The sequence below is a fragment of the Tamandua tetradactyla genome, chromosome 1, assembly GCF_023851605.1.
Source record: "Tamandua tetradactyla isolate mTamTet1 chromosome 1, mTamTet1.pri, whole genome shotgun sequence".
NCBI lineage: Eukaryota > Metazoa > Chordata > Mammalia > Pilosa > Myrmecophagidae > Tamandua > Tamandua tetradactyla.
Window position 1 is genome coordinate 200,256,793 of NC_135327.1, and position 16,117 is coordinate 200,272,909.

A 16,117-nucleotide genomic window follows, 5' to 3' on the forward strand; every position below is an offset into this window, starting at 1 on the left:
CTAAGACTACCTATAATTATACAAGAATTACTTCCAGAGAACCTCTTTTGCTGCTCACATGCGTCTTCTCTCTCTCTCTGAGCCAAGTAAAATCATTACCCGCCCCCCGCCCCTCTCCACCCCACTACATGGGACATGTCATCCAAGGGTATGAGTCTCCCTGGTAACGTGGCCATGACTCCAGGGATGAAGGCTGGCCCTGGAACTGTGGGATCAACAATGCCTTCCTGACCAAACGGGAGAAAAGAAAGTATCAGTGACTAAACAGAGTTGAGAGGCTACTCTGAGGCTACTGTTATGCAAGCTTCAGCTAGATACTGCTAACTGCCAGTGTTTGCCAAACTCCAGCCAACAACACCCAAGGGTCTAGATGAGATCCTATGAAACTTACTTTTCAGAAACCTAAAACCTTCAGAGTTCCTAGGCCAGATAAGTCCTGAAACCCAGAGGTGCCAGTCTCTCCATGAATATCAACCAATTCCATCCCCTATCTCACCACTGTCGACCTTCCCTTTCAATATGAAAGAAGTTAGAATGGGCATAATCCATCAAAGAAGGATCAAAGGAGAAGGAATTAGAATAGAGAAGTTAGGATTTAACAAATGAGTATGACCACTGATGATTATACTGGTATTTCTTTTTAGTCTTAGAGCAGCTAGAAGGACAAACCTAAAATTGTGGAACTGTAACCCATACCAAACTTTGAAATCTGTCCTATAGCTACTTGTTAAAATATACTTTGAAATGTATTGCTTTTTTGTATATGTATTATATTTCACAACAAAAAAATGTTAAAGAAAAAAAGAAGCTCAGAAAGGACATCTGATTACTGGAAATGTTTAAATGACATAAAAAAGGAGAATGTATATGAAATACTTACACCCTTTGGTTCTGGAACAATCAAATGTGTGCACTTCTTATTGAGGTTCAGCTGGCAATCACCTCCATAAAATGTAACCAAAGCCCACAGAGTGCTTCGGTCTTCAGATGACACCTAAAAGAACATTAGAAACAGAATTTTTATCATACATTTTAATCTAGATATGTTGGTACTTTTTTTTACTTTATTACTAGAATACATAGTGACATTACTGTGCTTTATCTACTTTTTCTCTTATTAAATGAAATTAACCTGAGTATTCGGTGGGAAAAATAGATAAGTTTTTAGTTATTTACTTATTACAAGAAAAACTTTATCCCTATCAGAGTTTCATAGCTATAAATCATTTTATTGCTTTGTCACCAAATTAATAATAATTACTTATTTTCATATTCCAAAGCCTGGAGATTTATTTCAGTCTATAATAAATGATTAGAGAAAAAAAGGCAGAAAAAACCAGTACAGCATTCCAGCTTCCATGTGTCATTTCTGAAAATGTTTAAATACAATAGCAGTATCAAAATCATATTTAAAGAATTCCTTAATCACTAATGGAGAACAAATATAACTATGAAATGGACAAAATCAAAAGAAAGATAAGGGAGAAATGTAAGTATCATTTAACACAAAAAAAGAAATAAGACAAGCATAAAAGGAATAATTTTTATGCTTGCATAGTAATGAAATAAAGACTACAGATAAAACAATTTATTTTGTTAAACAGACTTTCATTATAATTAAAACAGCTACCATTTATTGCCTGCCTACTATGTGCCAGGAACTGTGCTAAGTGCCTTACATATATTCCTAATTCTTACAACTACAAGAAATAGGAAACATTAGTTTCATTTTAAAGATAAGGAAACAAAATCAGAGGGATTAAGTAATTTACTCAAAGTTTCAGCTAATAATTGGAAAAGATGGCTTTTAAACCCAGGTTTGTCTAAACCCAGGTTTAATACCAAAATGCATCATTCATTGATGTATACTGCTTCTCTAAGGAAGTTTTTCTTTCTCTACAAAAGCTAATAATAATGTCTAAAATATAAAGTTTTAGAGTCTGAAAGGCAAAAGAAGCATTTAAGAAAAATAAAGGTGTGACTCCTAATTCTAAGATAATCAAGTAAATTTTTTCTGGATATATGTATTAAAAATTGAGGATTACAAGTGTTGAAAAATCTTGCACTTTGTCTCAAGTTAATGTTTTTAAAAGTACAGATTAAATGACATGTTAATTTCTTAAATGCCATCATTCAGTGTGTCAAAATCTACCATTCTACACCTACTCTCATTCATTTTACAAATATTTCAATAATATATTCTGTACTATTCTATGAATACTAAGAACACACTAGCTTTATAAACTCACCTTTTAAAAATCATTCTTTTGTATCTTTTTAATTTTAATTTAGTAAGTCAACATTACATTTCAGAAGATTGGACAAGGTTATTACTTTATTAGAGCTTTCACAAAAACAATTCTATCCTGCAGCATTTGGACAGTTGAGATTTAATTATATGATGATGTCAATTAATCTAATGAATCATTTAAAAATGTTTATTAAAAATGAAATTAAAAAACATAATGTGGAGATGCCCTTATTACCAAGATTCGGCAGTATGTTAGTTAAATATTTTTATTTTACTGACTGCAGTAAATATAGTCCTGAATCATATATAATCTATACCATGGGTGTAGATCTCAACAGGGTGCTGTAAGTTGCTGTGGAAAGAACGTCAGACATGGAGGAGGGAAGGAGACCTGAAATGTTATACAGTCCCTCCAATAACTAGCATATCTGAATTTGGAAATATCCCATGAAACAAATTCTTCATTTATATATATTTGGATTAAGTGACCTCTAATATCCATTCCAGCTTGTTAAATGAACCTGTATCAGCATAATTAATAATTAAAAATGCTCTTTCCACAACAAATGTTAACAATAATTAACTAGTATTGATAGGATCATGAGGAGGTTTTTATTTTCATTTTTATACTTTTCTGTATTTTCCAAATTTTCAAAATCATTAATTTTATAACTGGGGAGAAGTACTTTCTTTTCTTTTGCTTAACACAATGTTTCCAAAATACAAATCTAATCACTTCAGCTAATAAAGCTCTGTTCCTCAATGCCTTAAAGCTAAAATCCAAAACTTCAAAATGGCATTTAAGGCCCTTCCTGATCTGTCTGGCTCTTGATCACCTCCTCTGTTCATAAATACTACTCTCACTGATATGCCTTAAACCAGACATATTTACATGACATTTCTCAAACATGCTGTGTTTTGTCACCATGTCTTATCCACCCCTTTAACTTCTATTCTAAGGCTTACTGCCACTCTACACCCACAGTAAGCTGTACCAAAATCTAAATACTTATCAGAGTAAATCTGTAAACTTATTTATCTCCCCCCACCCACCCACCAACCTACCCAACTATATCCTAAGCAACTAAGAGCCTAGACCTAGCATTTCATCTCTGTTCCCTTATGGAATAAATGCTTTCCTTTGTCCCAGTTAGGAATGTCCTCTCTTCTTTAGGTTTCACCACTTATAATAATACACTACTTGATTCTAGCTTACATGAATCTCTCTTTGCCCGGTCTTGATTATGAACTATAATGTTACTTATTAAAAGATTAATGTCAAATAAAAATTATGTCTTATTTGTCTTTGTTGGTATTTTTCATAGTACCTAGTACAGTGCAAGGCACATGGGTAGGCAGTCAAGAAATACTTGTTGATTGAGATAAAGAAATGGAAAGGACTTTTATTTTTAGTCTTCTAGGTTTAAATTATGACCCTGGCCAGGCTCTCCATTAGACTTTTGACCTATTCCCCAAAACCTACCCAGCACATTACAACAGAGGGCCTCAGCCTGCATCAATACCGGGTCAGAAGAAGGCAGATGATCTTTGTGCTTCCCAACTTCTGCTGGCACAATCTCCCTTCCCTACCTCTCCCTGGGAGATCTCTGGAAGACTCCAAACAAAGAGCTCCAGCTTGTATCAACACCCTGACAGGGGAAAAGACAGAAGGGTCACTGAGAACCACCAAGCAAACATTCCTTTTTTAAAGGTAGAGTCCTGCCTGGTGTATGTATGTATGCATATGCGCGCACTGGTGTCCTAGTGTTCAGAAAAAGACACAAATACTCAGATAATCTCTAATCAGTGCAGAGAACATTGCATTGATCAATCATCTCATTGGACCCTCTTCTGTATTACTTCTATACCTCATACCACTTTTATATTTACACATTACAATGTATAGTATTTGTTCATATATCTGTCTCCCCTTTTAGACTGTAGGTTTATCAAGGGGAGAAAGCATATCTTAATTTATTTGTAATTCTAATACCTGGCATCGTTCCTGACACAAAGGAATTATTCATCAAATATCTGTTGAACCAAAGTCCCTCAGCTGCACACTATACATATATTTGTTAAATATATTAAAACTGAATTAACATTTTTTAGCAACCACAAAATATAAACTCCTAAACTAAAATTTCCAGGGATTCGTGATATAAACTACTATCAAATAAGGTCTTGCACATCCTTATTAGAACAATCTTTCTGCACTTATTCTGCCCTGTTAAATTACACACTGGGGGTTTCAATTCATCATAGGTGATGAATTATAATTAATAGGTATAAGTGAGCCAATATGAATTGGATTGTTTTTTATACCCGTGAAAAGGATATAAGACTGTCAAAGGTCTTGCTAAATTAATCATCTCACCCACTGGAGACTGAACCCTACACTCCAATTGAAAGTCCAGTTTGTCACGAGGAGGGTAGCTTCCCAGACTGCATAATCAAATGACACTATTCCACTTCTATAAATCTAGGTATTTATGTTCTCTAATCACAGCTTCCTCACCCAACACATTTTCTTCATGGGATCTCCATTCTCTCCCCATTGCTGACTACTGTTGTCTTCTCAGCCTGGATCTCAACATTTGTTCAGACATCTAAGGCTCTATAAGGGGTCAATGTCACTTTCCATTACCTTTTTTCTTTCTACAACTGGGTTACAAAACAGGACTGAGGAACTGTATACATGGAACTATATCCAACTATCTATTACAAATTAATGCTCTAAAATAAAATAAAAATGATTTGATTTGACATCATCCTTGACTTCTAAAAATAATATCCTACTCCTCCAATATTATTTATATTTTCAAATTCCTTTCCTTTTCAAATCGCCTTAGCTATGCATATTACTTAAGGCTCTATTCCTGGTTATCTGCTATTCTATCCACTGTAGAAATTTTAGTAATTCTCAACACCTTCATGCTACTGTATCTCCAAATTTCTAATCAATACTCCAACTCCATGTGTTTCAACTTCATCACCTTCCTTCACAAATTAGGTTCCCGCCTACTTCCCTATCCAGTGCTACTAATGTGAAACAATGAAATTATCTTTGACTCATGATTTCAATGTAAAAGCATCAATTATAGGAGCTGGCACTTGGGAGGAGCACAGTGAGTGTTAGCTTCTCTTTCTTTGTACTATATCATTCTCAAATCACCATGACTTGATTTCCATCTGCTTTGAGTTTCCATTTTGTATCTTTACTTGCACTGTGCTAAACCTAACCTAAATCTTTATCTCAAGTCTAAAAGATTGCAAGTTTCCATCTTGTGAAAAATCTGATCTCTACTCTGCTCTAGTATATCATACTCAGAGCTCCCAATTTTACCTATAATGATCAAAGGTGATTTTAATTTTGTCTGCTTTATTGTGCATTCTCCACATTTTTGATGTAAACATTTGTAATCCAAAATTAAATAAGGGGGAAAAAACCAACAAACAAGAATCCTATTGCCTACTTTATCAAGTCCAAACACATATACTGAGATTTAAAAGGTTTTACATGTCATCTACCTATCTACCTACTCAACCTTTATTTCCCTCTACATCCAAATATATAACCATAGTTTTGACACCATTCCCCTGATGCCTAGCTACTTGTGCTTTCCTGATCTCTTCTTCAATTTTACTCTATAGGGAAGGCCTACCCTCCATTCCAATTTTTACTCCAGTTCTTCCCATTCGTTTAAGTCCAATTTAAATCTCACATGCTCTTTGAAGTCTTTCCTAGCCTTTCCAGTTGAAATTGATGCCTTCCTTTTTTGAAGTCAGATATTAATACCTAAGCTACTTGATTTAGCATTATATAATATGTATTATGTATATTATGCTATATATGTATTACATTATATAGTAATCTATTATATAACCTTTGTTAAATACAACTATTATTTTTTTCTATTACTAAAAGTATTCCCTAATACTAAACTCAGAGTTAATATTTTTTTATCTGATTACTTAATTTAAAACCTGGTAATCATTCTTATATTTACAAATGTTTGATTTCTCATTTATTTCCCTTATCAAGTCTACTAAATCCCAAGTCACTATGACCTAGCTACCTGAAAAATATCCCCAAGACTTCCCCTCAAGCCTACTCAGTGAGCCCCACCTTACTCTTTCTTTTCATTCAATATGATCCCTCTCTGGATAGTATATTTCCGAAACTGAAATCCAGAAATCCAATCAAATCAAAATATAATTAAATGCAAAATTCATATTTTAGCTAAAGCCCATTCATTGTGTTTATGCATAAGTAATAATAATAAGTTTTCATTTTTAAAACTTTGCTGATATATTAATTGCAAATTTGGAACATACAGAGAAGTATATGGAAAGCAATAAAATTTACATATAACCATAGCACCTAATGTTAAAAGGTTTTCACTTTTACTTTAACTTTACAGCTCACCACGTAAATGTACATTTATAACACATATATGAAAAACAAAGAAAAATACAAATATCAACAAGATTCTTGTCCCTATGACCAAAAAATTGCCAATTTTGCTTCTTTAAGAATATATATATATAAAAAGAGAGAGAGAGAATAAGGATTCAATTATTTTAAAGAACTTCCAGGATTTATAAGTGGGGAAAAATAAAAAGTAACCATAGTTAAACTTACTTATTGCTTAGGCAAAGAAGGGATCATATTCAGATTGGTAGTATCATTTGTATTAAAAACTAAGTCTGACCAATAATCTAACAATGTTAAATTAATATTACCTGGTTCTGTAAAACTCTATTACAAAGGCATAACAAAAAAGCAAGACTATAATCAAATCCCTTTTTATCTCTCCTAATACTCTTGATATTTCCTTTTTCAAGACTTTCACAGAGGAGATGGAAGACTCAAAAACATTTTCTTGAAAATATAAAAATTACAGATTAGGACTATGCCTATCAGTTCAAACAAAATAGTAGCATTCTAAATTGTGTTTTTTCCTGTCCAACGCCCACTAATTTTAAACAAACTACTCTATATAAATTTAAAATGTGCTTAAACATCACTTTGATTTCTTAAAGTAATTTTTATGGTTTAAGACTTTTTTTAAACTGTGGGGGTTGGGAGGACAGGCTACAATTAAGAAAAAGTAAATATTCGCTTAATCTTACTACTAAGAACTAATCACTATTACAATTTTGGTCCCTACGTTCAGACATTTTCTATATGTTCTATTTGGTTGATGTAATATTGCACATATCTATTTTATGTGCTTCTTTTTTTCCCACAAAAACATTTTTTAAATATCTGCATAAAAATAATTAAAAAATGACTACATGGCTAGACTAGCACATATAAGAACATATAATAGTTTTCTTGACAATTTCTAAACATGGATAATCTGTTTTCAATTTTATCCTCTTATAAATAATACTATTCTGAATATGCACATGCATCAATCTCTCCTTATCTCTATTAACTTAAATTTCTAAACATAAAAGAACTACAATGGAAATAGAATTAGTACTTTAAGGCTCTTGATACTGCTAAACTTTTCTAGAAAACTGTTACTATTATTTACACTCCTATCCTCAATGAGTAGGAGTTTTTGTCTTAGGCATCTGCACCAGCATTGGGTATAGTGTTACAAATTTAATAAGTAAAATTTTTATCTCACTGCTTTTATAATTTATATGTCTTTGATTTTAACGTATATCAAATGTTTTGTTATTCTTAACTTTATTTGTAATTCTTTAAGAGCTATAAGTTCATTTTTTTTTACCTTATCTGCTAAGGTCCTCATTATCTTTTCCCAACAATTTTTTTAGGTCCTTTATTAAGAAAATTAATTCTGTGTCTATAATTTGGACTGAATTTTCTTATTTTTTAATTTCATATTTAATTTTTCCATATTCATTTTTAAATCTTTGCAATTTTTTAGAAAGACCATTTTTACTCACTTAAAACTTCAAATTTAAAAATAAGTATGATATTTAAATAATTATGTATAAAATGTTCATATTGAATATGCAGTCAATTTAGTAAACAGCTTCTCTAAAAGTGGTTAACAAATACATCATAAGTCCAATCACATAAAAACTCAGCATTATTATACAAAAATAACACAAGGCTAATTATAATCATGCTTACCTGAGAAAGGCAGGCAGTGACTCCAAAAAAAATTTGACATGACTCTGGAGAAAAACCATTTACTCTGTTTTATAATTATTAAGATTACAATGAAATGAGATTTAGTGCAACCTATTTTAACTAATAGATATATCTCTATTTTCCAATTTGCACATTAACTACTACCCTACCTACTTTCTCCCTAAATCCATTTAGGAAAGAGACAGACTTAAGTAAACCACAGAAGAGCACAGAGCAGACTGGAATAAAGAGAACTGGGCAGGCACAAAAACAACTAAGAGATTTCTATAATGTACATCAAAATCCAATCTCTCCAGTTATGTCATCAACAAAATGGGAAAAGCTAGCTAACATATAAACATACACATATGCACACACACTCATATATAGTTTAGCAATTATTTTAAAAACAAATAAAAATTTTTAAGTTTACTTTCAAATGAAACATTAATGTGATAACTTCTGTTGTATAGTAGAATGAATCCTTCATGAAAGAACTTCGGTTCTAGTTTTATTATCACCACTAACTTTATCAACTTGGGCAAAATAACCGAGCTTCAGTTTCCTGTTAAATCATGAGTTGGAATATGTAATTCCCAAAGATCCTCCCAGGTTCTAAAGTTTTGATTTCTGAAATCTTTTCAACATGATTACTGAGAGCTTACCATGTGCCAATACTGAGAATATGGCTAAAATTAAGGCAGACGTGGTCTCTATGTGCCTGTCTATTCAAAAGAAACACAACGTATTTGGAGTATCTAGAATTCAAATAGGTTAAAGTATTGTTTCTCTTTCCCTATAGGAGAAAAGTATACATATTGAGAAAGGTGAATTAGAAAAACACATCAGACAGAACATTCCACTGGAGTTTTGAAGTCCCCCATGCAGATATACAGTCTGATCTCATAAAGATTTAAACATTCCTTGACTGTAATACTCTGTAGACTCAAACATGATGCTTCCAGTCCTATTATCCCAAGATCAGTTTCCCTCTTCCTATAATTAGGACAGGGATTTTCTATTTCCAAAGATTTGGCGAAACATTAACAAAGACAAATCTCAGAGTATGTTGTCTCCCAAGAGTCTTAGGGGTTTCCTTTTCTGGTTCCTTTACCTTCTTTAGGATAAGCAAATAAAAGCCCAAAAGATATGATGCTTCTTAAGGAATTCTTGTGTGGAGAACTATGATCCAGAATAGGAAGAACTAGCCACTTATCCTCAAAAATACCCATCATCCCATTTCTAGACTTTTTTATAAATCTTTAGAATTTTTTAGTCAGAGTTGCTAAAACTTTGCACATCCTCCAAGAACTGCTTTTCTAAAGGAAGGTTTTCTGTTTATCTGAGGTCCACTATAAATACTTAATTACAATAAGATTCCTCTCATTTGCATTCAATAGGTTATCAGTGTATTTAAAGGAACTGCCTGGCATAGCTGCAAAATAAAATAGGATGAGGGCGGGCCGCGGTGGCTCAGCGGGCAAAGTGCTTGCCTGCTATGCCGGAGGACCTCGGTTCGATTCCCGGCCCCAGCCCATGTAACAAAAACGGAGAAACAGAATACAATAAAAACAAGAAAATGTTTAAAAATGTTTCCCTTTCTTCCTTCCTTCCTTCCTTCCTTCTCTCTGTCTTTCCTTTAAAAAAATAAAAAAAATAAAAAAAAAAAAATAAAATAAAATAGGATGAAACAGGTAAGCTCTTACTCAAGTCTAAAATTTTATCATAATTGTATGGTATCAGGTACTCTTAAAAGAAGTGATTTCCAAAATCGGGTTAAGCTCAGAGTGAATCTCTAGACAATGAAGATTCATACTTTCACTGTAAAATAGGAACTAACAAGCCTTAAATGGTAAATGGAAGACCGTAGTGTGGCTCATTTCTAACCCCTAGAATAGTGCTTGGTTCAGTCACACCCAAGAAATGTTGAATGCATAAATACATGCTCCTTGAGAACAGAAATTACATTTTGTTCAACACTCTATTTTTAGTATCTCAGTTCATTACAGGTGTTCAACATATTTCCTGAATTAATAAACCTTCTATCCAGTGTAATTAAAAAGAATAATTATCAGTGTATTTAAAGGAACTGCCTTTAAATCCCAAAGATTTGGGGATTTATAAAACTAAAAATTTAGTTATAAAACTAAAAAACTAAAAATTGCTCTCTGATGTTCTCTTCCTCAATCAACACCTCAAATAATATATGACTTGGTTCATTAGAATTTCTGAAATATACAGACTAGGTAGACACCCCAAAAGTTACGTTTCAGAGACAAGAGAACCAAGGTTCAGAAAAGCAGATCAACTAACGTTTTAAGTAATAAAAGTACTAGTACTATTACTGAATAAAAGAACTAGAACTTGTGGTTCCATGATCTTAGCCTAGTGCTATTTCTACATAGCTGGACCTCCCTTTGTTAATTGATAACAAGGATCGATTACATAAGATTTGATACAGGATGGGAAATAGTAGGGATAGAGAATGAAGACAACACAATTCATCCTTATTAAAAAGTCCATCTTTCTGTAACTATCATTTCTATCTTAAATCCGGTATCATCCTCTTCCTCCTCTCCTTCCACAAAAAAAGGATACGGCAGAAGAGCTCCACACTGAACAGATAAGATCACCCAAGAAGGCTGAAAAAGAAAACATTAACTCAGTCAAAAGGTATGTTCATTTCAGAATCAAAGTGACTATTTTATATATACACATTATATATAGATATATATATTACAATTTATCCTTTTTAGTGCTGAAATACAGAAAAAATGACACTATCTTAGCAGTGTTGCTTCTAAAACTTAAAAGGCTCTGCTATAATCAATTATAAAATATCCAAATTACATTATGATGATTTAAGTAGTAGAAATATCATAGTGAAAGATTAACTATTAATGCCCAAGGTGAAAAATCCAATTGTAGAACGAAGCACTACCAGATTTTTAAAGAATTACTCTTTGTAGCCATTTAAATTTCAGGTTTCTTACCTAGTACCACTTAAAGCCTCTAAGTTTGCATGAAACTCTATCTTCAAAACTAGATAGGGGAATTGCCACCCATCCTATCTCATATCACTCCAGTCATGCTATAAAGTCAGTCCCTCATACGTCCTCTTCTTAAGTCCTGAATTCAAAGATGTCTAAATTCATGAGCTTTGATTTCAGTGAAGCTACACAAGTAGATAAAATGTTTGCAAACCATAAAAATTATTTTTAACTGCCTGGCAGTCTTAAGAGTTCTAAAATTCAGATCAATTATAAAACGTCAGAATTATCACTATCTTTCAGGTAATATATTTTTGGAAAAATGATCTCATGTTACATTTCTCCATTTAATTTTTAACATTATACTAATCATTATCCAGATAGCTCTGCTTCACAAAATTACTATGTAAAAACATAGTAATGCTAGTTACTTCCAGAAACTCAGCCAACTGAACATACATACTACATACATACATTATCATTACTCATCCATAAATCCATACACTAAATATTTATTAAGAACCTATTTTATGTCATAGGTGGTACAAGGCACTAGGGATTTAACAATGAACAATTTCAAGCAAGTGAACTTCAAATTATTTTTGCTCATGTAGACATCAAAAGGATATTGGAAAATGAAGTGCTCCATCATTTTTAGGTGTTACAGCATTTCAATAAGTTTAAATAAGCTATTGTCTGCTAATATAGGATAGAAATATTAAGTATTTTATAAAATAAAATAAAGATTGGCTGTGCTAGGGATAACTATTTCAAGACAACCTGATAATTTTACCAGAGGTTTTAACTAACTTATTGAATAAAGTATACCAAATCTGAAAGAAAGCACTGGTTTCTATCGATACATTTTATCTAACACAACTTAACATTTTTGGGATAAACCTGGGAAAATTTCAGTTACATGTAAGAGAATTGGCCAGCATCAGTAACCTATACGGGTGTTGATTCTTCTGAATTTGAAACATCTCCACATGCAGCAAGCTATACCCTTAACAGAAAGCTTTCTGAACATAGTATTTGAAAAATTATCCCTGTGTTTGATGTAGTCCAAGGGGATTTTCACAGACTAGAGCAATGAACTATAATACAACTAAAATGGGTAATACTATGACTTTTCTTGTGTTAAGTGGGAGTAGGGCTATTGTAACTACAGGTATATTGTCAGTGTTAGGAAAGACAACATAAGGAAATGTATCCCCTTAAAACTATCCATGAAGGGATACCTTAGAAAGACTTTTTTCTGAAAGGCTGGGGAAGGAGGATAGGGAGAGTATGGGCATCCCAGTATAAAGACTGTTAGTCTAACTATAATAAAGTCTAAGGAGAGTAGTCACCTTGAAGTCCTAATTCAGGTAAGTTGATATAATAATGCAAAGTAAGAAGCAAAACACAGGGGTGACAGAAAAGTTTTGGTAATAGAGGGTGGTGACGGCAGCACTACATTGTAATTAGCAGCACTGAGTTATATATTTAAATGTGGTTCAAAGGGGAAATGCTAGGTTGTATAAGTTATAATAAAAATTTAAAAAGAAATACACAGAACTGATAATACAGTGAACCTTGATGTAATCCAATCTATTGTTAATACTGTAATTATAATAATATTGTTTCGTCAATTGTAACAAAGGAACCACACTAATGCAAAGTGTTAATAATAATAGGGAAAACTATGTGAAGTGGGGGGAGTACATGGAAACTCAGTATTTTCTGCAAACCTAAAACTTCTCGAAAAAAAAAAAAAAAGAAAAAGAAAGACTGAGCAACTGTTCCGGATTAAATGGGAGTAAGGAGACATGACTATCAAACGCAGTGTGCGATCCCAGATATATCACAGGCCAGAATAAAAAGGACATTAGAGGGACAACTGACAAAATTAGAATTGATTAGATAATAGTACTGTATCAATACTAACTTCCTGTTCTTGAAAATTATGCTGGTTATATAAGATGTCAGTATTTGGGGAGTTAGAACGAAGCTAAACTACTTTTGTAACTTTTTTGTAAATAATGAAAAGCTGAACAAATAAAATTAAATAAAGACACTCTAATAACACAGAAATGAAGAACTATAAAAACAGAGTAAAAGGACATATTTATTCCAAGGGAAATAACAATACATAAAAATTTAGTGCCTACAAAGGGCCCCATGCCTTAGACCACACACCAGGGTTAAACCTCCCAGCTGTTGCACCACACAGCTACATCCTCCATGGTCGCTGGGCGCCCACAGTGTGAAGCATGAGCGTTACACCCCTAGCCTGCGCCAATACCTGCCCTGAAACAAATCATCGTACTCAGTGCTCCACCCCATGCCCTGCTACCTGCTGTACAACCATCTCGCAAACACAAGGCCTTAGACTACTGAAAGAAAACAATTTCCAAAGTAAATCAATCAAGATATTTACATGTGATGAAGACAACAGAAGATCACTAAACATATCACAATGCAGACAGATATAGCCCTACCTAATGACCAAATTAAAATACCAGAAGAGACACAGACGTTGGAACAACTGATCAAAGATGTCCATACAACTCTACTTAATGAAATAAGTGGGATAGCAAATGACATAAAGGAGATTAAAACAGCAAATGGCAAAAAAGATGGAAAAATTTCAACGCGAACTCAGGGAAATGATAGACAAAACAAAGCACACAAATATAAGAATCACTGGTGTCCCAGAAGGAGAAGAGAGGCTAAAGGGCTACGAAGAGTAGTTGAGGATATAATGGGGGAAAACTTCCCACCCTCACAAATGACATAAATATACAAGTCAAAGAAACCCAAAGAACTCTAAACAGAATAAATCCAAATAGGCCTTCCCCAAGGCACATACTAATCAGTCTGTCAAATGTTGAAGAGAAGCAGAAAATCCTGAAAGTGGCAAGAGAAAAACAATCTGCTACATACAAGGGAAATCAAGTAAGACTGAGTTCAGACTACTCAACTAGCACCCTGGAGGTGAGAAGGCAGTGGTATGATATATTCAAGATCCTGAAAGAGAAAGCCCTTCAATTTTGAAGGACAATTTCTTCAGCCAAGAATTCTGTACCCAGCCAAACTGTCCTTCAAAACTGAGGGAGAGATTAAAGTCTTCACAGACAAAGAAGTCCGAAAGAATTTGTCAACAAGAGACTGGTCCTATAAGAAATACTAAAAGGAGTTCTGCCAGCTGGAAAAAAAAGACAGGAGAGGCAGGTCTGGAGGAGGGCACAGAATTCAAAAGTACCACTAAGGCTAATTTAAAGAACACAAAGAGAAAGAGGGAAAAGAATATATAGATCTGACAAATAAAATATAAAAAATAACATGGGGAATCAAGAAACACTTTTTCAGTGATAACTTTGAATGTTAACAGACTAAATTTACGAATTAAAGATACAGATTGGAAGAATGGATTAAGAGACACAATCCAGCTATATGCTGCTTACAAGAGACTCATCTTAGACACAAGGATAAAAACAGACCGAAAATAAAAGGATGGAAGATTTTCCATGCAAGTTGAAACCAAAAGAAAGTAGGAATAGCTATAACTAATATCGGACAAAATAGGTTTTAAATGTAAAGACATCATAAGAGACAAAGAAGGACACTATATACTAATTAAAGGGTTAATTCACCAAGAAGATATAATAATCATAAACGTTTATGCTCCCAATCAAGGAGCTCCAAAGTACACGAGAGAGACATTGGCAAAACTGAAGGGAATGATAGATGTCTCAACAATAATAGTAGGAGACTTCCATACACCATTCTCCTCTACAGATAGAACAACAAGACAGAAGATCAGCAAGGAAACAAAGAAGTTAACTAACTTGATAAATGAGTTAGACCTAACAGATATATATAGGTCATTGCACCTCAAAGCACAAGGTTATACATTCTCTTGTGCTCACAGAACATTCTCCAGGATAGATCATATGCTGGGGCACAAAACAGATCTTTATAAATTTAAAAATACTGAAATTATTCAAAGCACTTTCTCTGATCACAATGGGATGAAGCTGGATCTCAATAATCACCAAAGAATGAGAACATTCACAAATATATGGAGATTAAATAACACACTCTTAAACAACCAGTGGGTCAAAGAAGAAATTGCTAGAGAAATCAGTAGCTATCTGGAAATGAATGGAAATGAGAATACAACTTATCAGAACTTATGGGATGCAGCAAAGGCTGTGCTTAGAGGGAAATTTATTGCCTTAAATGCCTATATTAAAAAAGAAGAAAAAGCAAAAATTGAGGACTTAACAGCAAACCTGGAGGAACTTCAGAAAGAACAGCAAACTAACCCCAAAGCAAATAGAAGAAGAGAAATAACAAAGATTAAAGCAGAGATAAATGAATGGGAGAACAAAAGAACAACAGAAAGAAACAATAAAACCAAAAGTTGGTTCTTTGAGATAATCAATAAAATTGATGCACTACTAGCAAGACTAACAAAGAAAAGAAGACAGAGGATGCAAATACACAAAATCAGAAATGAGAAGGGGTGCATTACCACAGACCCTGAAGAAATAAAAGAAATCATAAGAGGATACTATGAACTATATGCCAACAAACTAGACAACTTAGATGAAATGGACAAATTCCTGGAGACCACAAACAAACTACACTGACTCAGGAAGAAATAGAAGATCTCAACAAACTAATCACAAGTAAAGAGATTCAATCACTCATCAAATATTTTCCTACAAAGAAAAGCTCAGGGCCCGATGGCTTCACAGAGGAATTTTATCA

The 16,117-nt window shown here is 33.3% G+C and overlaps 1 protein-coding gene across 4 annotated transcripts in view; it reads right to left on the reverse strand.

Moving 5' to 3' along the window:
• The window catches only part of PAXIP1 (PAX interacting protein 1), a 95,133-nt gene that overhangs the window by 66,317 nt on the left and 12,699 nt on the right, over positions 1–16,117 (reverse strand). For 3 of the 4 annotated variants that reach the window (XM_077150960.1, XM_077150934.1, XM_077150941.1), the window contains exons 3-5: positions 10,965–11,008; positions 8,367–8,430; positions 881–994 (exon numbers count right to left, since the gene is read on the reverse strand). In XM_077150960.1, the coding sequence (XP_077007075.1) occupies positions 881–994; positions 8,367–8,430; positions 10,965–11,008 (222 nt within the window). Of the gene's footprint in view, positions 1–880; positions 995–3,734; positions 3,901–8,366; positions 8,431–10,964; positions 11,009–16,117 lie in introns of all 4 variants that reach the window. The other variant, XM_077150950.1, reaches the window with a different exon arrangement.